The sequence below is a fragment of the Scedosporium apiospermum genome (assembly GCF_000732125.1).
Source record: "Scedosporium apiospermum strain IHEM 14462 chromosome Unknown SEQ_SAPIO_0103, whole genome shotgun sequence".
NCBI classification, from domain to species: domain Eukaryota; kingdom Fungi; phylum Ascomycota; class Sordariomycetes; order Microascales; family Microascaceae; genus Scedosporium; species Scedosporium apiospermum.
In genome coordinates this window covers 280,140-304,309 of record NW_015971804.1, presented here as the reverse complement: position 1 = coordinate 304,309, position 24,170 = coordinate 280,140, and the positions used below count along the sequence as shown (strand labels likewise).

General features: G+C 53.2%; 8 protein-coding genes across 8 annotated transcripts; 3 read left to right on the top strand and 5 right to left on the bottom strand.

Annotated features, from left to right (window-relative positions):
- Positions 1-1,882: 1,882 nt before the first annotated feature.
- SAPIO_CDS6480 (uncharacterized protein) lies at positions 1,883-2,788 on the top strand (the record flags this gene model as incomplete). Its single annotated transcript, XM_016788571.1, has 3 exons — positions 1,883-2,202; positions 2,285-2,690; positions 2,756-2,788. 3 exons carry the CDS (start codon positions 1,883-1,885, stop codon positions 2,786-2,788), a joined length of 759 nt encoding a protein of 252 aa, XP_016641862.1.
- A 1,400-nt stretch (positions 2,789-4,188) lies between these two features.
- SAPIO_CDS6479 (Uncharacterized protein) lies at positions 4,189-5,521 on the bottom strand (the record flags this gene model as incomplete). The annotated part of the gene is made up of 3 exons (XM_016788570.1): positions 4,189-4,425; positions 4,538-5,278; positions 5,366-5,521. 3 exons carry the CDS (start codon positions 5,519-5,521, stop codon positions 4,189-4,191), a joined length of 1,134 nt encoding a protein of 377 aa, XP_016641861.1.
- Positions 5,522-6,428: 907 nt separating this feature from the next.
- On the top strand, positions 6,429-7,582 carry SAPIO_CDS6478 (Uncharacterized protein; the record flags this gene model as incomplete). The annotated part of the gene is made up of 3 exons (XM_016788569.1): positions 6,429-7,013; positions 7,084-7,431; positions 7,505-7,582. 3 exons carry the CDS (start codon positions 6,429-6,431, stop codon positions 7,580-7,582), a joined length of 1,011 nt encoding a protein of 336 aa, XP_016641860.1.
- A 2,852-nt stretch (positions 7,583-10,434) lies between these two features.
- Positions 10,435-13,339, top strand: SAPIO_CDS6477 (uncharacterized protein; the record flags this gene model as incomplete). Its single annotated transcript, XM_016788568.1, has 7 exons — positions 10,435-10,474; positions 10,559-10,584; positions 10,657-10,985; positions 11,152-11,323; positions 11,615-12,027; positions 12,099-12,651; positions 12,740-13,339. 7 exons carry the CDS (start codon positions 10,435-10,437, stop codon positions 13,337-13,339), a joined length of 2,133 nt encoding a protein of 710 aa, XP_016641859.1.
- Positions 13,340-13,653: 314 nt separating this feature from the next.
- Positions 13,654-18,292, bottom strand: SAPIO_CDS6476 (putative phosphoribosylformylglycinamidine synthase; the record flags this gene model as incomplete). The annotated part of the gene is made up of 9 exons (XM_016788567.1): positions 13,654-14,081; positions 14,142-14,486; positions 14,546-15,642; positions 15,716-16,535; positions 16,600-16,639; positions 16,693-16,767; positions 16,838-17,288; positions 17,364-17,545; positions 17,672-18,292. 9 exons carry the CDS (start codon positions 18,290-18,292, stop codon positions 13,654-13,656), a joined length of 4,059 nt encoding a protein of 1,352 aa, XP_016641858.1.
- A 745-nt stretch (positions 18,293-19,037) lies between these two features.
- On the bottom strand, positions 19,038-19,551 carry SAPIO_CDS6475 (Uncharacterized protein; the record flags this gene model as incomplete). Its single annotated transcript, XM_016788566.1, has 2 exons — positions 19,038-19,272; positions 19,340-19,551. The coding sequence occupies 2 exons, from the start codon at positions 19,549-19,551 to the stop codon at positions 19,038-19,040; spliced, it is 447 nt and encodes a 148-aa protein (XP_016641857.1).
- Positions 19,552-20,230: 679 nt separating this feature from the next.
- SAPIO_CDS6474 (Superoxide dismutase [Mn], mitochondrial) lies at positions 20,231-20,945 on the bottom strand (the record flags this gene model as incomplete). Its single annotated transcript, XM_016788565.1, has 2 exons — positions 20,231-20,824; positions 20,898-20,945. 2 exons carry the CDS (start codon positions 20,943-20,945, stop codon positions 20,231-20,233), a joined length of 642 nt encoding a protein of 213 aa, XP_016641856.1.
- A 947-nt stretch (positions 20,946-21,892) lies between these two features.
- Positions 21,893-23,094, bottom strand: SAPIO_CDS6473 (uncharacterized protein; the record flags this gene model as incomplete). Its single annotated transcript, XM_016788564.1, has 4 exons — positions 21,893-22,138; positions 22,236-22,292; positions 22,363-22,889; positions 22,998-23,094. The coding sequence occupies 4 exons, from the start codon at positions 23,092-23,094 to the stop codon at positions 21,893-21,895; spliced, it is 927 nt and encodes a 308-aa protein (XP_016641855.1).
- Positions 23,095-24,170: the final 1,076 nt, after the last annotated feature.

The following is a 24,170-nucleotide window of genomic DNA, read 5'->3' as shown; positions in this document are numbered from 1 at the left end:
TAAATAGTCGAGGAAACATAGTTAGCATCCCAGTTTTACCTTAAGTCCATGGCGCGAACTTTAGAGTGGCATGTTCGAAAAAAAAAAAATGCGGCTTTCCTATATACCCACGAACCAACGTGTACGTCGAGCGTTGTGAGAATAGCGCTTTACCAGTACTCGCCGCCCTGATACCTACCATCTTGGGCTGCATTGCCCTCTGAGGCAAACTCTAGCTTTGATCTATACGTCACCAGCGATGTACTAAATTATGTGACAAAGAATGCGGCCGTTGTGTTGTTCCCGTTGACTTCCATATTAGTTAGTTGAGTCGAGGACTTGCCACGGCGTCGATGAGATGGATTGGGGTATTTCCCTGGCAGTAGACCAGTTTGCGGTTGTTGTCTCTCAGCCTCGTACCACGACTTTATGTCCAGTAATTTCAGAGTCATAGGTTGATGGTCTTTTACTCTCTGGGCCAAAGAGGTCATACCTCGTAGTTCTTACCTACAGCCATCGAGATCGGGGGATAAAATTGATAAAACAAATCCATTGTTCCTACCTCGGTTTTCTCCCTTGACAACCTGCCAATGTGACTCATTCATGCACTGTATTATTTCCTACGGTTCGGTTGAAGGCACTCCACTGATGATGCACTTGAGCGCAACATCGATAATAGTCCAGCCACCATTTGGCACTGCCGTTTCACAAGGTGGTGGTGGACAGGACAGTGTCGAGCATACAGTAATCGTTGGCGTCGTTGGACCGCGGGTGTTTAAGCCGGGGATGCGAACCTGCTCCCCGGTCACTGTGCAGGGCTCCGCTAGTAGTATATACCATGGACAGTCGATCCCTAGTTGATGCAGTTTGACGGGCGGCGGACAGGAGCACTCCACGAGGATGAAGAGAACACGGATATTACGAAGGGCCCCAAGAAGGAAGAATCAAATGAATGTCTTGCTTTTTAGTATTGGCCTGTTCGGGGGACCGCCGATCATTCGGATCGTTTACTGTCTGGGTGTCGGTGATTGCTTTTTTTCTTTTCTGTTTAGAACTTTAGATGCAGACATGTAAGACACTGAAGAGCGGTGCCATGAATCGTGTCCCAGCCCAGCTCGATACCTAAAGCCAAGTGAAGCGGCAGTGGGACGGTTGCTTCCATGTCTTGTCTTTGCCCAAACTCGCTGAAGCTGACTCGAACCCAACTGGGGTGGTCTCATCGGGGTCAATCTTGATCTGCGCCCAGCGTCAACGTGGCCGTCGGGTCTCCGTCGTATTCCTCACACGCCGCGGCCCCACGCACTGTTTTCTCTATCTGGTTCGAAGCACACAGGAAAGGGCCGAAAAAGGGCGAAGCGGGAAACGCGGAACGCGTGGAATTAGGGAATGAAAGCAGTCACATTGAGTTTAGCTCCTATTTGAGTCCAGGGTCAGCGTGCCAGAGCGTATTGACTCCGCCACGCTCTTTGCTCTCTGGGTTCTCAATCACACAGCGCTCAAGCGTTGGCTCCTTTTTTTATACGATTGTTGGAATAAGGAAAGGAAACAAGGAATGCGGTGGCAGTGAGGGATGAAGGTCTCATCATTCTGTATCTATTGTCAACCGAGCGGTTTCTGGTACCATCCGCCACGAATCATCAAATAAGACCCTACCTTGGCTTGTCTTCGCGCCATCCAAACTTCAATCACTGATATGAGACAAAGACAGCAAATTGCCTAGCACGTCTTCGATGCTCGTAGACTATATAATGGGTCTTTTTATTTTTTTATTTTATTTTATTTTATTTTATTTTATTTTATTTTTTTTTTTTTTTTTTTTGCCATTCGCCTCGCTTTATGAGGCTGAATTCCTGACCGAGAAACAGCAAGCAGGGTGAGGAAAGCAAAATCAACCGACTTCACCATGAAGGCTTCCACTATCCTTGGGTTCTTCTTGGCCGGCCTGGTGGCTGCGGTCGACCCAATTGAGAACTGCATAGCGAACGGCACTATTCAGGCGAATGGCTATACTCTCCGCAACGCTCAATTCAACCCCCAGGCCATTGGGAATCAATGCATCAGCGATCTCTCCCCGGTAGAGGCGCCATCTCTCGCATGGCCGACGCATTGGAATTGGGCGGCGAGCCACTCGGAATCCGCGACATCCTTCGCGAATGCCCAGCTTAATTTCGCTGCGACTCCGCTCTCGTCAATCGCCAGCATACGTAGCAACTGGTACTTCACGTAAGTTCGAAGCTCGCGGGGCCCCGTGGAGGCAAACTCATTCTCCACTATTAGTGAATCCAGACTGACAAGCAGTTTTCAGGTCTCAAATCGATCCGGATAGTGTGGCCTCCATCGCCTACTATCTCTTCGCCGGTGCCACCTGCAACGGTCCTCCGGCTTTCGAGATTCAGATCCGACTGGCGTCATACGGCGAGCCACCTATCGTTTCCTCCCTGGGCGACGAGGGGAGCCCGAAACCGGCCTACGTCATCTGTTCGAGAGGTGTATCGTACCGTTTATACAAGGGGACAGAGCGAGGCCTGACTGTGTTTACATTTGTTGCGTCTGGTAATCTGGACGAGTATTCTGGGGACCTAAGGGTTTTCCTCCGTATCTTGGAGAGCAAAGGCGAGCTGCCGGAGACGCAGTGCCTAACTCGGATCCATGCGGGAGCCCAGGTTTTCGATGGAGTTGGGGCATTGAAGACACTAATATATTCCACTTCGGTAGGTAGTACAGAATCGCAGTAGGGCAAAGAGGGCCACTGCTGCTGCTGCTGAGAGGTGCTCAGATCGGTGTATCTAGCTACGGTGTAATAAACTAGTTCGCCAGAAAAAAGTAGCGGGGAAAAATAAGTGTGTATCGCTCTCCGTCAACGTAGGTATCCATGGGACAGTGTATCAAAGTCTTTGAGACGTCAGCTAATTGGGCCAGAACGTGGTCGTAACACGAGGAAAAGGAACGGTGCGGCGTCGATGAGCCCGGGATCCGCGGATTCCTAGCTTCTAAAGAACAAAGATGTTCGTCCCGTATTCCCCAAACCGAAAGTGGACATCCTAGCCTGACGGGGCGGCCCTCCATACGTCGATACGAGGTACTCTAAAACGTTAAAAGGGGCGGTGATGGGGCAGGTAGTGCCGTCTTAAATTAATAGAAACCCTTGCCATTTCAACGGTTGCCCACTTCCGGACTTCTATAGATAATAACAAGTACCACAGGAGCGTATATAAGGGCTAGAAAGGGCAAGGAGACGCGGAAAAATGCGCGACAGAGCAGATCGTTTTACATAACGTTCCCACCACGTTTCTTGCACTTTCAGTGTCCTCTGTCCCTTGTCTCTTACATCCCGCCTCCATCCCCGGCTCCTCATTTGCACCCTATGGCGGCACGGCGAGATGACTTCTCAGAAAATGGCTCACATGCCTTCTGTCCCCATGTCTTCGTCGTCGACCATACTGACTTTCCCCTAAACGCCGCTGCTACCTCCGCGTTGGCCGCCTTCGGGAAGACACGGAAAGGGAGAATAAATGCGCCATCGAATGCCCCGTGTGTATGCCATCGTATTCGCATGTATACTCGGCGTTATCAATGGAGAGGGTCAATTTATAGGGCTTTCTATCATCTCTCTATGCCCATGAACTCTTAGGCCTCCTCTCAATGCTGGTTCGTAATAACGTCATCTGGTGGACGGGGTTCATAGCAATCTCGCTCTCCCCTACCGTTCCAGAAACAAATCTGGCGGGAGGGGGACCTTTACAAATGGCGTTGAGAGAAGGCACGGCGGGCCCGGGCCGCCGCACACCGTGAAACATCGCCCAGGTGCGGTAGTCGTCAGCCGAAATGCCACCCCAAACAAGGACTTTGTGTAGGCATGGACGGCGATATCGTTCATGGAACGCCTAGGGCACTGGCAATCTCGTAGAGGTCGTGCACATTAGGCAGCCCCCTTTGACAAAACGGAAATGATAGCAATATCAGTGACCTCCTTGTCGGTGAAAAGTTTCAGTCGGTATTCTCAGGTGCCAGGTCGACCGCAGCGGGCGGGTATATATTATATATTCCTCCTGACGCTGGTGTAAGTGTCGGAACAACCATCCCTGACACAGCATCGAATCTAGCCACGCTTCGACTACCGTAGTTACAACTTGGAAAATTTTGCCGCCCCATTCTATCCTCCCCTCCTTCCCATGAAAGAACCCAACCCAAAGTTTGAGATGCTCTGGCCTACTCTTGTGGCCTGCGCCCCCGTACGAACCGATAGACAGTAATCAGATGATGATCGCGGCTCCGGAATTCCCGCTTCACGCCCTCTATCAAAACCTGGACCTGCTCGTTCGTGTACCCCCAAACCCGAGTGAAAAGCGCGGGAGTATGAGACTCCACAGACATCTGCATGTGGATCTGCTCGAATCGGCCCAGCTCCTTCAACACGGGATCTTTGGCCCAAATGCCGATAGGTATCTAGGGCGACGAAAAAAAGTTCTCATGCTTAGCAAACGGGCAACCCACTCCAGCCAACACGGGGGGGGGGGGGGGGGGGGATATCAAATAGGGGACTTAAGAAGACACATACCCGCTTCACTTCTTCCACCACGTCCTCGAATCCGGCATCAATCATCCACTGCTTGTGATACTGAGCAATGTTAATCTGCCTACCAAACTTTAAGCTCGCCTCGTCCAGCTTCTCGACCCACTCCCGCGTCCAGGGCGCACGCTCAAAGCTGTCGTCATCGCTGAAAACCCAGGCATCGTACTCCTGCATTTCAACCCAGCCGCCGGGCTTGAGGTTCTCTTTTATGCGCCCGTACAGCGCCGGCCAGTCCGAGGACGTCCCGCAGAGAGCGCGCCCGTGGATGTAGTCGAACTTCTCGTTCTCTCGGTACGTCCACTCGGATTCGTAGTCGTCGACGTGAAATCGGCAGTTGATGGGGACCCATTCCGGCTGGATCGGGGAGAGGTCAACGCCGAAGACCTGCGAGGAGGGGTACTCATCGGCCATGTCTATGGCCCAGACGCCTGTGCCCGTGCCGAGATCGAGAATGCGCAGCTCCTCGTCGGAGGAAGGATCGGGTAGCGGTACCGTGTGTAGGGACCCGCCTAGTAATAAGCGCCAGATGTGGTGCTGGAGGTTGAGGCGCTCCTGCTCTCGGTCGTCGTTTGGGAGCACGTACTGTCCTTCCCTGAAAGCGTGGTAGCGCCGCCCATTCTCATACTGGTAGTGGAAGATGGACGATGTCACGGATGCAGTGGCCCTGGACTCGGTATCCGACCCGTAGGACGAGTCGGCATCTTCCTGGGCGTCGTATGCCTCATGCTTAGAGCCGAGAGAAGCAACATCATGTTAACATGGGAGAGATCTTGGCAGCAAAACTCATGGGGCGCGGGGAGAGACACAACACACATCAATCTGGAGAGGATTCGGCGCGTCTCCGGCTCCCTCTGGTGACGAGTCGCGAGCCGAACCGGCGCGTGGAGGAGATGATCGCGGAGGAGATGAGTGTGGAGGAGATGAGTGCTTGGGAGGACTCGACCCCGCTTCTCCGGGTGAGCCGGCCATTGTGTCCGCGGACACTAGCTGTTATTATTTGAGGATGGTTGCTTTTTTCCCGGCTGCTACAAGCGGTGATCGTTCTGTACGGCGACTCGTAGAATTGGAGGCGATTTTCCCCCTCTCTTCCTTTTTTTATTATTTTTCTCTCTTTTTTTTCTTGTGTGAGACTCTACCAGAAAGTCGCCGTACACGAAGAGAAAAAAAAAAAAAAAAAAAAAAAAAAAAAATGCGCGCAGGCTTTTAAATCTCAGACGGCTTGGTTTCTCTTCACTATCTCTCACCACTTTCGGTCACCTCATCCGATTGGACTCCGTCATAGGCTCGCTTTGACCCAGTCTAATCTACAAGTAGATGTAGGCCCCGGTTCCCGGGTCCAACCATGCAGTTGAATGAAGAATGCAGGACTGCCACGTCAGCGGGCAGTGTTCCATGATTGGGCAATAGTGGACGGACCTAGACCGCATGAGGCAAGCAACTCCTTTGTCTCTGGACGTTAATTCTTCCAATATCCGCTCACGACGAAGTACACTAGATTACACTAGGGTTGTATTGACTTGGCGCGCCCCCAAGCGTGGAATATTGGGGGCTGGATCGGGCGAGGAGACCCCTGACACCTCATGACTTGTTACCTCATATATCCACTAGTCCCAAGAAAGACGCTGCAAGCCGCTGCACTAATGGCAGCAAAAAACAGAGAAAGAGACTGAGCAGTTAGATTAGGATCCCTGGGAATTTGCGAGACCCCGCTCAAGCTGCGGGGTTTACACTACTAGATTAGGAGGAACAGAATGCCTTAGTTCGTTCCTCTGTTGCCTCCCCCAAAAGATGAGAGAAAATTATCACCATTTCCGTATTGACGATCCTCGCCGTTAACGGACGGACACCCAGCCTCACATACATACCCACACACATCATGTCCAAGCTCATCTGCGTCGTAGGAGCCACCGGGAACCAAGGCGGCTCCGTCGCCCGCCGTTTCCACAAAGCCGGATTCCGCGTCCGCGCCCTTTGTCGCAACCCCGAGTCTCCCGCCGCCCTGAAGCTCAAGGAGGACGCCCCGGGCATCGAGGTCGTTGCCGTCGATCTCAACGACGTCTCTACCCTCATCCCGGCCTTCAAGGGCGCCAACGTCATCTTCAGCGTCACGCAGTACTGGGAGCCGTTTATGCGCCCGGACTACCGCGAGAAGGCGCGGGAGCAGGGCATCACATGCCGTCGCATCGCGTACGATGTGGAATACCTGCACGGGAAGAATATTGTTGATGCTGCAGCCACCACGCTTGATACGCTGGAATCGTTTCTCGCCTCGACGTTGAGCCATGCGGGAAAGGCGAGTGGTGGGAAGATTACGGAGCTGTATCACTTCGATGCCAAAGCCGACATTTTCCCCACGTACGTCGAGGAAAAATATCCTGAGCTGGCAGCGAAGTTGTCCTGTATCCATACGGGTTATTTCTACACGAGTTATAATATCCTTCCCAGCGCCTACTTCAGCAAAGTGAGTGTCTCTATCTTTTTTTTTTATCTTTTCTTTTATTACTTTTTAACAGGGCTAATTAGAACTCTAGCTCGAGGATGGCAGCTTCCAAATGGCCTTCACCACTGACCCCGATAAACTAGTCCCGCACTTCACGCCGGTCGACGACATGGGAAACTTCACCTACGCCGTATATCAGATGCCGCCGGGTAAGGCATACATGGCAGCCGGCACGACTTGCTCGTGGAGTGAATGGATCGAAACTTGGGGCAAAGTGGTCGGAGTGAAGACGAGCTACAAACAGGTCACCCCGGAGGAGCTGATTGCGTCCGTGGAGGATGAGGATCTCGGCATCGAAATAACGCACATGTTTAACTATACCTCCGAACCCGGTTACGACGGTGGCTACGATCTGCTAACAGCAAAGGATATCGAAGAGGTGGGTTTCCTAGACTATAGCAATACCGAGTCAAATCTAAGGAGAAGAAACTAACCTTGGTGACGCGAAACAGGCTGGCATTGAGTGCCCCATGACGACCTGGGAGGAGTGGGCGAAGAAGAACGATTGGTCCACAGTTCTTTCGAAGTAAAGCGGGTTTAGCTGGCATAACCTGCTGGGGTGGCAAGAGGCAACTCTCGCTACGAACCGCCTGTGGCGAGTTCCTAATAGTAGATCTTAATTTACATTGTGAACAAGAGAAGTATTTAGTCCATGCACATTGATTCTATGGCCCTACATTGCGAGCGATGCCTCTTGAGCGAAACAAAAACTGTATAAGCTGGTAAGTTGTTGGCTTCCCGGATTTACGAGTCCAGCTGTCGAACCCCGTTGCTCGTCGTTATTATTGCTGTCCCCTCGCCCGTTGTACCTGCAAAGAGTATTGTTCTCAGTGCTGCCATAGGGCTGAGTCTATTAGAGATTAAAAGCCTATTTAGTCTTTTTATCTTCTTTTTATAGACTCTAATACTGCTAACAATGGCGTTTGACTTCCATACTTATTCTAGCTAGTCTCTTCCCCCTTTCCAGCCGAATAGACGTCTACTTCAAAGCAAGAACTACCAATACTAATTCTTGGATGACCACCCAAAATGCGGGGTTGGCGACTGGCATGCGACCAGAAGGGATGCTGCCTAAGTCTGTCCAAAACACACGACAACGCACCCATTTTCCGTCGAGGCTCCAGTATCTATTACAAGAGAACAGCCTCCGACCTACCATAATGCCTCACTCTCGACTCCACAAGGGATGTTTCGCAAAGCCTCCCGAGAAAAGGGTCCGCATCCAAACGACGCTTACCCTCACACCAACTAGCCTCACCTTTAGCCCCAAGCGCGTCCCACCACCTCCACCACCTCGGTCCCCGGCATCCAATCGAGTTAGGCGGACCACCCACACACCGTACTTCTCCACAGACGATCGAAGCCTAACCTCGTTCCTCCGATTCCCGTATGAGATCCGAGCTGCCATCTACCACGAGCTGCTCTACTGCGAAACGGTCCGGTACAAGCTCTGTCTCTTCACGAGTCGCCTCACACGCACCGATTCCTATTTCCTTAGGAATCGCCCGTATATACGTCACAATCTGTTCCCAGCCATCTTGGAGTGTTGCCGCCTCATCAACGACGAGGGCTCAGATGTCTTGTACGGCGAAAACATGTTCGATACCGCGTGTGGCGGAAGTAACGCCAGATCCTGGCTCATAGTTAACTCGTGGCCTTTGGCGCAAAGGAACCTCGATCGCATTAGAAGAGTGCATTTGGGTCTTTGGGCAACCCCGACAACGAACTTTTGCGGGATAACGGTCAGCAAGCTGTGTCAAACATTTCCTCGCTTAAGGGTCGGAAAGATTTCTGTGCATAACATGGAAACTCCAAAGTGGGAGGAGTTTATTGAGCGGTCAACAGAGGTACTGCCAGGGATACAGAAACTCACGATACGGTTAGAGATTCCCTGGCAGGTGAGGACGGCGGGTTTGAATCGGGAACGGAAGATAGATGACGATGGACAGCTAGAAGAGGTGAGTGCCTCGGAAAGGGCGTGTATTGAGATGTATGAACCGGTGGTGAGCAAGAATTTTCCGACGAGAAAGCTGAGATGGAAGTATGAGGCGTATTCAAGCGAGTACGGAGCGTACTGTGCGATGACTTTATCTTGGGGCTAGAGATGAGGCGAGGCAGGATCTTTAGTTCGAACCTGGAACGGATAGCTGGCCATGTATCAAGAGCCTATTTAAAGCTTGGGGACGAGGCTATAGGTGGTTATGCTCTCCGGCCACTCCAGAGCAATTTACCCTTTTATTCCAGATTTTGAAAATTCATAATAATGCTAAAAATTAGGCTGGCAATGATCGTAGGTATGCGATTATGAACTCTCTCAAACATTGACCAGTTAACGCGATGCACGCGTCGATGACTGATTGATGAATTGTTTCCCTATTCCCAGCTCTGGATCCCCATCTCAATTGCCTGTGCCGAGGTATAGTTTGTATCCATTGCTCCATTCGAGATGAACTCCATGCAACGAAAGGAATGGGTCCGCACTCTACAGCGTCCTGGCGGAGGAAAAGATGACCTCCAGTGATTCCAGCAGTTTCGAATACAACATAGCAGGTGACAGCCTACTCGTCCAACGCTAGTCACCCAGTTCAAAAGGCAGTAAACAAGTGCCACTGCTCCAGGACCTGGTGCCTGCTACGGTGCATTGACGAGCCTTCTGCGTTTTTATGGTCCGTGGTTTTCTCGGCAGAGCTTACGGCCTGAAGGACCTACAGATGAAGCCAGTCCTTGCTATCCCAGATCTCACAACGCCAAAAGACTACTAGAGTGATGGGGTAGCGGTGATTCTTCGTCTCGCACGGCGCGGTCCTTTGGCCAGAAGGCTCTTACTGTCCCATGTATGTCTGTGACAACCCCGGAGGAAAAAAGGACTAGTAAAACGCAGATTAGACCACCAAGGTCCTCATCTGGTCAATGACGTGCCACTGGCTCGATACAGCTCTCCGCTCTTTGCCCAGTCTCTTGGCGTTGCTAGATGCACAATCCTCTAACCACCATAATACAAGGGCAATTGCCATCTGCTGGCGACAAGTGCGAAGCTCGGATACTAAAAAGGTGCCACAAATGTGGCGCAAGCTATGGTTTCTGGTTGAATGTGGCGGTTCCATCGGCCAACGCCCAATCCGACGTCTTTTTTCCAGCAAATCGGAATGGGAAAAATACGCCGGTGCAAGATTTGATTGATTTCATTGACGTTACATGATAACCGATACGCCCAGAAGGATTTCAAAGAAAAAGTTGCCCCCCCATCTGCCCGAAGCCCGCCAAATCGCCCCGATCGCCGACCACCCCTAACGAGAGAAGGACCCCAGAGGAAGGCTTTTATGTGTGCTGTAAACGAGGTTCAGTTCATGGGCGAAAGCCAGCCTCGGTTCGTGGAGAGCAAATGGAGTCAGCTGCGTCACAATCTGAACGCCCCCTCTTTGGTTAGTTTTTGTTTTTCTCCACACGCCCCGTCGCTCACCGCGTCTTCATGCTCTTCACGATACATCATGCTAACTCTTCGATAGCTTGTATAATATGTCGTGCTCGAAAGGTAAGGGCCGCTGCTCTCTCACGGCCGCCTCACACCACGGCTTTTCTGATTAACCGACTTGGCTTTTCGTAGGTGAAATGTGACAAGGCCCCTTCCGGCTGCACCCGATGCCGCAGCGTGGGCGTCCAGTGCCCCGGCTACAGGTCACAAAGCATCGAGAGGGAAGAGATCGACAACATCTACCGTCGGGCGGGCCTCGAGCGCCGTAGAGCCGGTGCCTGCCAGGAATGCAGGGCCGCTAAGGCCAAGTGCTCGCAGACGAAGCCGCGGTGTCGCCGGTGCGAGGCGAGAGATACGCCGTGTAATTACCCTAGTTCTACCAATGGCCAGCAGAGACATGCGCGAAGTCCTTCGTTGAGGGATGCATTAGAGCCTATGGATGTGCAGAGGCTGGGTGTTGCGTATGCGGCCCCGGACTCTGCTGGCGAACTCAGTGACTCGAGTTCTCGATGGCATGTCGTCCTGAAGCGTTTCTATATTCATTTTTCTTTTCCCTTTTCTTATTTCATCTCTTCTGTTCTCCTTTTGTTTGCTTCTTCATCAACCTTGGGATCTAACAGTTCTTAGGCTCTACCAGTCGACGCTGCCGGACAAAGCAGGTCTAAAAGTCCTGGCCGAGTCCTACTTTAAGCATATTCACTGCCTCCGGAACCTGGGATTCATCCACAAGCCGGCATTTATAAGATCCATTGACCAGGGAACTACCGCACTCGAGTTTGGCGAAGCTGTTCTTTATTTAGTATGTGCTCTTGGAGCGCGATATCTGTGCGTTTTGTTTTCACCCCGCCTGCTGCCCCTCTAGAGATCCTGGCTAATTGCCTATACCATGTAGTACAACGCCCGGTAACCCTCACGGAAGCCCGTCTGCGACGGACATTCCCGGAAAGCTGTGGGGGCGGAGAGCTAGAAAACTGGTGCGGTCGATTACTTGCATCTCCACGGTGCAGAATCTCATGGTAATGAATCAGGATCACACTCAAACTGAACTTTCCTAAGGTAGAAGATGAGATCGGGCTGACGAAGGGAACAGGCCATGGTGCTCTACGCAGAATACGGGCTTAGAATCGGTGACAACGCATTTGTCTACATGCTAGTCGGGTGCTGCACGAGGATGAGCCGCCTCCTACGTATGGACGAGGAAGACTCGCGGTTCGAGTCTCCCGATATCTCAGGAGAAGCCCTAACGCGCAGAGAGTCGAAACGCAGACTGATGTGGTCATGCTACATCCTGGACTCGTTCGTCGGCGCCGGTGTCGATGGAAATTTGAGCTGGACGACGGACCTTCCACATATTCCCCTTCCATGCCCGGAACGAAACTTTTTGCACCAAACGAAAACCCCCCCCGTATACCCCGAAGTCGACCAGCGACTTCATTCTTTCACATCGACTGGTCTCAGAGGTAACATTCCCAGAATCGTGTACCTCAGGACACAGGTTCTCCGGTAAGGTGCATGAGGAAAGACGACGGTTTGACAGTTTGATGTGTATCCGCTCACTAACCCTTACCCAACAGACATATACGAGATCACAATGCAGCCAACCCCGCGAGACCCCCGCCATGGGACGAAAATTCTACGTTCATGCAGCTCCTCAACCAACTCGAATGCTGGTACAAGGAACTCCCCGATTTCCTCATCTTCAACGACATCAACATCTACATCCACAAAGAGCAGCACACCCCCGGCTCATTCTTCTTCCTTCATCTCACCTACCACGCCTCCGTGTTTGACCTCACAAGAGTCGCGCTCCCCGGGTACAACTTCCCCTTAGCTACGGCCCTCGCCGATGCACCCGCCGATTTCGTCATCGAGTCCCGGCAAAAGGCCTGGCATCATGCCTGCTGCGTCTCGACTTTGCTGGCCGCTGCGCTCGAGTGCGGACCTGAAGCCCTGGACGACCATTATACGTCGACGGCGGCATATGAGTCGACGAAGATTCACGTTATTTGCTTGACGACGGTGGGCAGTGGGGATTCGAGTTCGCATAGTCGCTGCGTGGAACATATTAAGACGAACTTGAAGGTGCTAAGCGCGACGCACCCTTACTCCGATATGCCGAATGTCTACGTGAGTCTCCTTCTCTTCTCATGAACACACAACCCTCCCATCACCTTGGCTCGATCGAACGAATCTAGTGAAAACTAACGTCCTATAGTTATCTGCCCTAATCCCTCTCCTAAAAAGATTCGGCTTCTCCGACATCGCAGCCAAATGGGAACCCTTCCAAAACACCACCCTTCACCCCTCATCCCAATCCACCGAAGTCATCGGCCCCGTCGAAACAGCCTACCTCAACCAAATCGCCACCTTCCGCCTCGCCCGCCGCGAAGTAGCCGCCAACAACGAAGATGCCAACAACTGCAAAGTCAAAGCCCGCACGCCCTGGACCCTCTTCCCCTCTGTGCCTTCGAGTCCGCGCACCGATCAGGCTGCTGCAGCCGGACTCTCCGACCACCAGCCGTCGCAGTTCGTGCACGATCAGTACCAAGATGCGAACCTGGAGCAGTTTGTGGCGACGGAGGCGGCTGCTGCTCCATCCGCCGCGCACGTTTTGATGACAGGGCAGGATCCTGCTGCGGGTGGTGTGGTGGGAGCGGTGCCAGGAACGGCTGCCGCGGCGCAGTTGGATCAACAGCAGTATTTGAGGATGGCGGAGGAGATTGGGCAGTATATGACTTGGGATGTTGCGTTGCCCTCGCAGTTTGATTTTCCGATGGAGGAGTATTTTGAGACGCCGCCGGATTTCGAGGTGTAGAGACTGATTTGCTGGATGTAAATAAATTTAGACACTGTATTGTAACGAGAATTGAAACGACCGTTGATGATGGAACCGGGGATCTGGGTTACTTTGAATTGTTTGTCTGAGGCCATCCTTTGCAAGCATGACCTTCATGAGATGTCGTCACCCTTGGTCAACGAAAATCCTCAAATGTTCCTATATTTTTTACTTCGAGGATAGATACCAACCCAGGAAAAATCAAATGCTCGATGCCTAACCCAAACCGATTTCACTTCTCAACCCCTATACCCATCGTCCCTCCCATCCTTTTCTATTAATGCTTCTACCATCTAACCCACCCACTTTCTCGCATTCAAAAACATCCTAAACCAAGGCCCATACTGATTCCCCTTCAACTCATCCTTAATCCACGACCCCACACTCCCCATAATTGTCCGCTCCGGATGCGGCATCATCGCCACCACCCTGCCATCCCTACTCCTAACACCTGCGATACCCGCCGGGGAACCGTTGGGGTTGAAGGGGTACCGCTCCGTTACGGCACCGTAGTTATCGACGTAGCGCATGGGGACGAGCCCTTGCTCCGTGACGGAGTGCAGGTCGCCCTGGTTGGCGAACTCGGCACGGCCCTCGCCGTGGGAGACGACGATGGGGAAGGAGGAGCCGGTCATGTCGGAGAAGAAGACGGATGTGGAGGAGGTTTCCTCGATCTTGACCATGGAGACGCGGCCTTCGAATTGGGCGCTGGCGTTTTCAACTGAGGAAAGGAAAACATAATTGTTAGAGTACTGAAGAAAAGAGGCATAGAGACACATACCAAAGTTGGGCCAGTTCTCGGCGCCGGGGATAAGCTCCTTCAACCTAGCAATCATCTGACAACCATTGCAGACACCCAGGGTGAAAGTATCAGGACGGTTGAAGAACGCCTCGAAAATGCGACGAGCGCCGTCGTGCATGAGAACGGACTGCGCCCAGCCGATACCGGCGCCGAGGACGTCACCATACGAGAAACCGCCGCATGCGGCCAGACCGCGGAACCCGTCGAGGGTGAGGCCATCGAGGATGTCCGACATGTGCACGTCGACGGCGTCGAAGCCTGCGGCGCGGAAGGCAAAGGCCATCTCGGCGTAGCCGTTAACGCCCTGCTCTCGTAGGATAGCGACTGTACACGATAACATTAGCACGTAGCACAACGTAAATCAAGCTTGGAGAAGAACGTACCTCTCGGCCTCGATACCAATCCCTTGAGCGTAATCAAGGTAGGCAATCCAACATCCGCCGGGTCAAACGTAAGCTTATAATCCATTCCAGGATCCTCATCGTCCAACACGGTATCGTACTCCGCCTGGGCACAAGCAGGATTATCCCTCAGCTTCTGCATCTCATACGATGTGCTCGACCACCAGCGCTGCATCTCGGCACGGCCAAGCTCAATAATAGTCTCGGCGTGGTACTGGATGGTCAGGGACTGCCTTGGCGCGTGTCGGACGTAGCCGATCGTCTTGACCAGGCCAGCAGGTGGGCCGCAGGTAGAAAAGGCCTTGGAGAAGCGTCCCTCATCAGCCGTGCGGACCTGGAAAACGGCGCCAAGCTCCTCGTTGAACAGGGCGTCGAGAATCTCGGATTCGGACGCGGCGAGGTCCGACAGGGAAAGTTCCACGCCGCAACGGCCGGCGAACATCATCTCGGCGACGGTGGTGAGAAGACCGCCATCGGACCTATCGTGGTAGGCGAGGACGATATCCTCCTGGTGCAGCTGCCACAGCGCATCGAAGAAGTCGCGCATCAGCTCGACGTCCCGCACGTCGGGCGCCTCGTCGCCCACCTGTCCCAAGCACTGCGCCAGCGCCGAGCCGCCCATGGCCTTCTTTCCTTGCGAGAGATCGACGAAGATGAGCACGCTCTCGCCAACTTCCTCGACGCGCCTGAGCTGCGGCGTCCAGGTCTTGCGCACGTCCTCGACAAGACTGAAGGCGGAGATGACGAGGGAAACGGGGGCCGTCACGCTCTTGGTCTCGTTGGTTTCGCGATCCTTCCACGAGGCCTTCATGGAGGTCGAGTCCTTGCCGACAGGGATCGACACGCCGAGCTGAGGGCAGAGTTCCATGCCGATGGCGTAGACGGCCTCGTAGAGCTCGGCACCTTCGCCGGCGTGGCTGACGGCCGCCATCCAGTTGGCCGAGAGCTTGACCCGCTTAAGGTCGCCGTTGATGGAGCCGGCCTTGATGTCGGAGGCGCCGAGGTTCATGAGGGATTCGGCGACAGCCATGCGGGCGGAGGCTGCCGCGGAGATGAGAGCGAGGGTGGGTTTCTCGCCCCTGAAAAGGGTAGTTAGTCTCTAGCATCAAAACGTAAGTGGTTGGGGAGGGGGAGGGAAGGGGAGGATCTTACATGGCCATCGCCTCTCCGCTATGCGCGTTGCTCTCGAGGCTGAAGCTGTTCAAGGTGACGGCCACATCGGCCACGGGGGTCTGCCAAGGGCCGACGAGCTGGTCTCGCACAGCCAATCCACCAACGGTGCGGTCACCGATGGTAATCAGGAAATTCTTCGAACCGACAGAAGGGAGCTGGAAGACGAGCTCGGTAGCCTTGGACACCTTGTCCTTGAGGGTGGAGACGCCAAACTTCTCCTGGAGGCTCGCGTTGGCGTTGAAGGGCTTGAGATTCTTCTTGGTGGTCTGCACGTTCTTCGCGATGCGTCGGCCGGGAGGGAAGAGGACCTCCATGGGCAAGTTGATGGGGTCAATGGGAGGCTGAACGGTGGGCTCGCGGTCCGTCAAAACCAGAGTAGTCTTCCCGGCTTCATCCTTGGAGACGACGTTTCCGACGACGGAGAAGCCGCAGCGCTCCCTCCTGCAAATGCTCGTGAATCGGTTCAAACCATCCCTGTTCACCAAGAGCACATATCGCTCCTGGGCCTCGTTACACCAGATCTGCAGCGGCGACATGGAGTTGTCGGCGCTCTCGACCTGTCGCAGCTCGAACTTTCCTCCGAATCCAGCGTCCTTGACGAGCTCGGGGAGGGCGTTGGAGAGGCCACCGGCGCCGACGTCGTGGATGAAGGCGATGGGGCTCTCCTGGCCGAGGGCGACGCAGGTGTTGATGACCATCTGGGCACGGCGTTCCATTTCAGGGTTTCCGCGCTGGACGCTATCGAAGTCGAGGTCGGCCGTGGCTTCGGTACCGGTGTTGGAGGAGGCAGCACCGCCACCTGGAAGGAGGAAGTTAGAACGAACGTGGAATTTTCCAAGATAGCTGAGGCGTAGGAGACTTACCGAGACCGATCAACATGGCAGGGCCACCAAGAACGATGACCTGGAGGTTGGTTAGTAGTGTGCTTATGATGATGGTATTTCAACAATCCTTACATGGGCACCATCCTGTACATACGCGGGATCCTTGATAGCGTGCTGAGGTCGCACGCTACCAATACCACCAGCAATCTAAAAGAACGTAGAAATGCATTAGCAACCGGGCAAATATGGCAGGGGACGAATGTCCAAGACGGCCTACCATGATGGGCTTGTGGTAACCCCTAAACTCGGACGCTTCCGTCTCGGTATCATTCGTAAGTAGCGTCCTGAAAGTACCCGCAAGCGCCGGGCGGCCGAATTCGTTATTGAACCTCGCCGCACCAATAGGAGCCTCGACCATAATCTCCAAGCTGGAAGCATAGTGCGCCGGCTTTCCGATGTCGCGCTCCCACGGCTGCTTCTTGCCGGGGATCAACATATCGGAGACCCAGAAACCGGAAAGCCCAGCCTTGGGCGTCGATCCCCTACCGACGGCACCTTCGTCTCGAATCTCGCCTCCGCTGCCGGTGGCGGCGCCGGGGAAGGGGCTGATAGCGGTGGGGTGGTTGTGGGTTTCGACCTTGATGAGAGGCTGGACGACTTCCTTGGTGAGCTTCCAGGAGCCGGTGGAGTAGTCGGGGGCCCAGTGGTTTCCTTCGTCACCGTCCATCCTAACGAAGATATTAGTTCGTTTATCCTTTATCCAAGCCGTGTGAAGGGGCGGAGATATGGAGTTTCCCGCTTACACGGCAGCATTGTCTGAGTATGCGCTGATTACGAAATCGGGAGTCGATTTGTGGGTATTCTTAATCATCTCGAACAAGCTCTTGTCCTTGGACGCGCCGTCGATGGTCCAGGTGGCATTGAAGACGTGGTGGCGGCAGTGCTCCGAATTTACTTGGGCAAACATGAATAGCTCGACATCATTCTATCACCAAAAGAATTTCTCAGCAAGCGGGCACGAGACGCGACGACGGAAGAGAGGGAGAAGAGACAAGAGAATAGGCAAGAGAAAGACATGAATGGAGAGAGAAAGGCGAACGGCGATCCTTACAGGCGATCTCCCGAGAGACTTGTATTGATCTACCAGATATTCCATGTTGGGCTGATCCAGCCCCAACCCCATCTTCTTATTATAATCCTGCAAAGCGGCCAACGGGCCCCTCTCATCCGCGAAGATATCGACAACGACAAGCGGCTGGCGGGCTCCCTCGGCGAAAATAGTAGCGGGCTCGGGCAACGCCTCGGTAATGGACTCGGTCATCCGATCGTGAAGAACGTCCCTAAAGGTGGCGATATCGGCGGGAGCGGCTCCCTCGAACTCAATCGTCACGAATCGTCCCCTCTCGATGCGTGCCTTGACGCCGCAGACCTGGGCAATGTTGGTAGCCTGCGAGCTCCATGGCGACGGCGTCGTGCGCGGGGTAATGTAGATCTTGATCGACTGGGCGTCGCCCCCGCTCGCGTGGGAAGAGGAAGTCTGGGCAGACAGACTCGTGGCCTGGACGAGTTCCTTAACGGCCTCGACGTTGCTCTCGAACTCGACGAAATAGACCCATTGGCCCGAGATGCGCGAGACCACGGCGGGGCTGCTCTTGTCGTTGATGCGGTCGATGAGCTTCTGGGCGGCGGAGACCGTGTAGCACGAGCCGCCGATCAGAACCTCGTGGCCCATTGTGGGGGATGAGGACGAGGGGGCGTGGAACCTTTTGGGCTCTGAAGAGGAAGAAGAAAAGCAACTTCTTCAGAGAAGAAATCAGAAGATATCAAGTCTGATGAACTGAGGTGTTTGCCATCAGCTGGGGAAAATTTTGCGGTGTTTTGCACGCGGGGCAGTTTTTTTTCTTTCCTTCCCAATTGATCTTATCGTTATCGGGAAGGAGGGGCACCTGCAGGAAATCATGCATGGATGAGTCAAACTAAGACTGAAGGGCGTGGTTAATCACGTGTGGTGAGAGTACGGATTTCAGATGTGCATTAACTTCGATACATGAATATTGGCTACTTGCACTAGCCATCATCGAGTAGTAGTAGAACTACTTTGGGGGGAGATGTCATGTCCACTGAAGATTCTAATCGAATTGATGAGGTTGTTTGAATGAACGTTCAATTACCTGCTGAAGAGGAAGTGCAAGGATTCACGGTACTTTGATCAGTCCAGCAGGCTCAGTGTCACATCGAATTGGGAATCCTTGTCATGCTCGACTGATCATGTTCTGCAATTGACCAATCAGGAATCGGTGACTTCAGCCGAATTGCTTCGATTTGCAGCTCTAATTATTCCCTAGCAACGTGAATGATGAATGCTGTAAACCCTAACCTTAAAACCTCCAAGTTCCAAGATACCAGCGTCAAGCGAGATACTCCAAACTCCCTTCCCAATGTCGAAAGCGAAACGCCCAACCCGAAGTAAACCAGTTCTAAATGTTGAACCCGATGATGCCCTCAGCGACCAGTCGCCGATCTGAAAGAGTAGAAGTCGAGTAGAGAGACACGCGTCGGCCAATGATGCCCTCGTTGCTAACCTCGAGGGCCACGGGTCTCGAAAGGGCGATATCTATCTCGGGAGCCGTCGTCCCAAGGGACGGCTGTTGAAGAGGAAATTCGCAAAAGTGCCCGCACTCTCCGACATCTCGCGAGAGATCACCCATTTCGCTATTGTTCAACAATTAGTCCCCAAGACGAATCATCTCAAGGATGAGTAAAAGGATGCCTAACGTACTGTATTACCACGATATAGTTCTGGCAATAATCGTGAGATGCAATGTCTCCGGATGGTGTCAGCCGCATATGCGTCGCCGTCATGCTCTTCGGGCTTCCTGGGCAGTGAAAGACGAGATCTCCCTGAACGGCAAGTCCTTCATGCTGCATTGGCCGGATGAGGGCGGCGAGGGCACCTCCTCGAGGCTTTGGGGTAATCTCGTGGCCACACATAGTAGTAGTAATGCTTCGGGAGAGAATGAATGACCGGATTAAGGAGAGGAAAATTCGCAGAATGAAGACCACCTGTGATAGAAGACAAGGTGCCAGTGATGTAGAATCCAGACCTCCTTTTGAGCAAATGGAATCTTCTCTAGCATGAGAACATTAGAGCCCGTTCTCTATACAGCTGCTACAAACTCAGCAGCCACAATCCCCTGTTCCAGATATCCTGAATCCTGATGTTAACACAGGTCTGAAAGCTGTGGCGTTCAGAGCTATCTTCGGAGCCAATGAGACGAAATGGGGTGCCCCAGAAATTACCAAAATCGGTAAGTCGCCAGGATGGGCTTGGTGTTTGAGCAAGTTTACTTGGGGCTTTTGAAATAGGAGCAATGAGCAAGTTTGCGCTCGAATCCAGAAACGCGTGTTTCGGCCGTGGGAGTCGAGATGAGATGGGCAGTCAAGATTATTTATGTTAAGTCGTGATGATGTTAGAGGTGGATTGCGCCTGGATTTATTCGAGCAGATACAGTTCGTCTAGAGATATCCAATCTCTGCAGATATTACACCACCACCTGGATGGCTGCCTACCCGGATGGTCAAACATTCCTTAGAGAAATTTATTCGTTTTTACCCTGATGGCCAATGCAGCAATTGCATTGAATGGCTCTCGACTACATAGACATTCAGCTTAGAGAGCAGCCTTTAGAACCTGAAAGACGTCTTCCCGAGAGCCATTGAACCGCTTCTCGCTCGTAGCCCAGTTAATAACCTTCCAGATATTCTCAACATAGGCCGCCTTTCCGTTCAAGTACTGTAGATAATACGCATGCTCCCACATATCCACCCCAAAAATTGGCACCTCCCCACCCACAACGGGATCCTGATCCTTAGTCGTCACGATAGCCAACCTCCCCAGCTTATCCTTCACGAGCCACCCCCACCCGCTCCCCTGGAGCCCCAGCAACGCCGCCGAAAACTCCTTCTTGAAGGCCTCGAGGCTTCCCCAGACCTTGGCGATCTCGGCCACGAGACGCGGGGCGGCCTCGGGCTTGGAATCGGGGGAGGACTGGGGCGTGAGGTTCTCCCAGAAGAGGGAGTGGTTGATGTGGCCGCCGCCGTTGAAGCGGATGGCGGCTTGCAGGGCGATGCGGGCGGGGACGTCGGCGGAGGCGGTGGCGGTTGAGTAGGTTTGCAGGGCGGCGTTGAGGTTGGTTACGTAGGCTTGGTGGTGTTTGGAGTGGTGGAGTTCCATGATTTGGGCCGAGATGCTGGGCTCGAGGGCCTGTAGAGGGGAGTTGTCATTAGTGGGGAGTGGGCGTGGTGAAGTGTGAGGGAGAGGGGTTGGTTGGACTTACATCGTAGGCGTAGGGGAGCTTTGGAAGAGAGTACTGTTCAACAGACATGATGGCGGCTTCAGGTGATGTTGGTTTCGATAGAGATGGTTGTGAGATAGATTGAGGCTTGCTTGGGAAGTTAAGGCTGTCGCGGGGTCTACGCAGGATTGAGGGGCACGAAGAGGTAGAGAAGTGAAACCCGGGGAGTATAAGGTAGTCCTGGTCCTGGTCTAGTGCAGGCCAGAGCCGTCTACCCCGGTTTGGACGGATAACTCGCTGATGTCGACATTATCACGCAATAGCCAATTGGGCAGCTTCGGGGAGGAGGTGCTCGCATCGTCCCCGCAAGAGACTGCCGTCAGGGTTGAGCAAGATATTACCTCATCCCAGCATTTGTCAAGCTTAAACAGCTCCAAGGGAGGAGAAGGTAGAAGAACACTTGCGGAGGTGCAAATGTACGAAATATGATTCGCCATCTGGCCGGGGGGGCTTGGCATCGGGACATCAAGGTTGTTGATGGGTGACGATCATGTCGCTCTTCCATTCCTCCTTAATCGCGACTTCCTCGCTTACATCCGGTACTGTTTCGTACGCATCTTGGAGAAATAATTCTTTAATGATACTTTGCTATTCTTTTTGAAGGAAGGGAATCAATTCCCCGGATCGCAGGTTTCAGTTATGTTCCTTTGCTGCGGGCGTTGACTCCAAAACCAGTGCCTCATAAAAGTAACTATAACTATTCCTCACTTCGCTCGAGACATGCACTCTCGACCCTTACTCCTTTCGACTCAATCGGTGGGGGTTCCGACTACAAGGGTTTCCAGGAAGATCCGCTAACCCACGTGGCGTCGAGTACGTGTATAGTGTACAAGTAGACCCAGTTCCCATCGCCACAGCTGATCATGGCCGATCATGATAACATAGAGAGTACCACAGTTAAGCAGACAAGGCACTCCGAACCCGGGTGCACGTCATTTAAGCTTAAAAAGGCATGTAAACTCCCCAGAGTGCGTCCTTTAAATCTTGGCCTTTCCGCGCTTCGTGCTATCCATCCGCACACCCTCATCGTCCTCCTCGGGCACCGTCAAGTCGGGTAACTGTGCCGGCATGATCCTCCGCGGATTAGTCCCGGGGATTAGGCTGTACTTTGCAAAATCCCTTACGCCCCTCGACCTGAGGAAGTCCTCGTCGAGCTCAAGACGACCGCTTATTTCGATGGCTGGGGTCCGCAGCATCTCGAGGATGGCGTCAGAGAAGATGGTCTGCCCAGGCGTCAGAACGTTGCATGTACAAGCATCCACCGCATAAATCGGGCCAACTCAAAGACGGTAAAAAGTAAGGAAAGCAAGGGATACAAACCGGTTTCCTCAAGTCGTTCTGAATCTCCGGATCAGGCGTCGCTGCTGACTGAATAGCCTAGTGCTCCCTTGCATCAGCCATCTGACCATGCACTCACCTGAGGAGCAAAAACAAGAAGATCTCATACCACGGCCGGCCAGATGCTCGTGATCGCCATCTCATTCTTCCCCTCTCGCTTCCAATCCATAGCCAATCCCTTCGTTAGGACCGACATACCGACCTTACCCATAGCATACGCCGTCTTCCCCCTAAAGAACCTCGAGTATATCGGCGGGCTCACGACAATAATCCTCCCCTTCCAGTCGTTCTTCTCGAAATACGGTAGCGAAGCCTGCACGGTCGCATACAAACCCTCGACGTTAACCTTTTGCATCAGCTGGAACCTCTTCATCGGCGTCTTCTCGACGGAAGCCCACCAGATGGCGCCAGAATTATACACAATCACGTCGACGCGTCCATACGTCTCCGCCACGGTCGCAAGCATCGATTGGATGCTCTCATAGCTCCGGGTATCCACTTGGATGGCCAGGGCATCTCCGCCGTTTTCTCGAATCTCGCGCTCGACGGTGTTTATCGTGGATTGCGACGAATTCGGGTCCGGAGGAAATGGGACCGTCGCGGACGCGTCGGACGTGCTTTTTGCAGCGACGGCGACTAAGCATCGTGAACCGCATCACATGCATCATCAGCATGTTTGCTCCTGATACGAGGGACGATAATATTAAAAAAAAAAAAAAAATGGTGGAGAACACTTGAGCTAACCTCGATAGCCGTGCTTGGCCAGGTCGATAGCAATCTGTCGGCCGATTCCGCGGGAGGCCCCCACGACGAGTGCGACGGGAGCTTCGGCGGCGGACATTATCCCTTGCGCAAGCCCTTTTATGCCTCTATTATTATATTTTTATTAATGTCGTAAATTGGCGAATGGAGTCTCGGTCTCAGATTAGTGTGGCAAGTCCGTCCACCCTGTCTCGTTCGTTCAAGATTTTCTTTTTTTTGTTCAACAGATTGATGCGGAAGCGAAGCAATTTAATGGGCATCCATGTCCGCCAAGGATGGTGCTGTGTTCCAGAGTTCCAGAAGCCACAGAAGCTTCGCTTAAGCCCGATGAACCTCGGCACTTTCCCGATGAGGACAGGTTCACTAATCCCCAAAATGCTGTCTTTGGCCACTCTTTGCCCCCTCGCTCGTTCATCTCGATCGGATTTCAACAATTTTTTCAATTTCAAATTCCCGACGAGTCCTGGAGTGTGTCAGAGTAAATTAAATCGGCGTTCGGGTGTCTGTTCCCTCGGGATTGATCGATTGATGCTTTGCATGTGGTTCTTGGAGACCGCCGACTGCATTGCGTCTGTGGAGCGTTAGCTTGAAGTTTCTGTCCCCCTTTCGCCCATCACGGCTGTGTAGCTCGATTTGGGAGCTGATTGATTTCTGGGCTTTCCTTTTCTCCTCAGCATGATGGAGTCCTGAAACTAGGGCCGACCAGCCTATCCCCGATTCCGCATTGCAGACTGGCTTTCGTGCTGCAGCTTCGTAGTGTAAAACTAGTCGGTCACTGCCCACTCCGAGTCCACCAAGAGGTCATTCTCGCCGTTCTAATTGGATCTAGTAAACTCTCTGCGTGGAGCTTGGGACAACCACGAAGCAATAGTGCCGCGTACTTCCGTCCTCGAGTCCTGCCGCACCTCCAAAACGGAAGAAAAAAGAAGTAAAAATAAATAATTAGCCCGACTCCGTAGGACATCCGCAGGGCATAGCGCCGATCCCAAGCAAAACCAACATCGGCACGGCGGAAGTCTTAACCTCCGATCTTGCCCCAATCTAGATTGTTCAGGTCCACACTCACCCCCCCTCCGTGGTCTAGCATAAACGCTTTGCCCGTCATGGGCTGATTCCGAGTACCACGTACAGCGGAGATAAGCATTGATGGAGGAC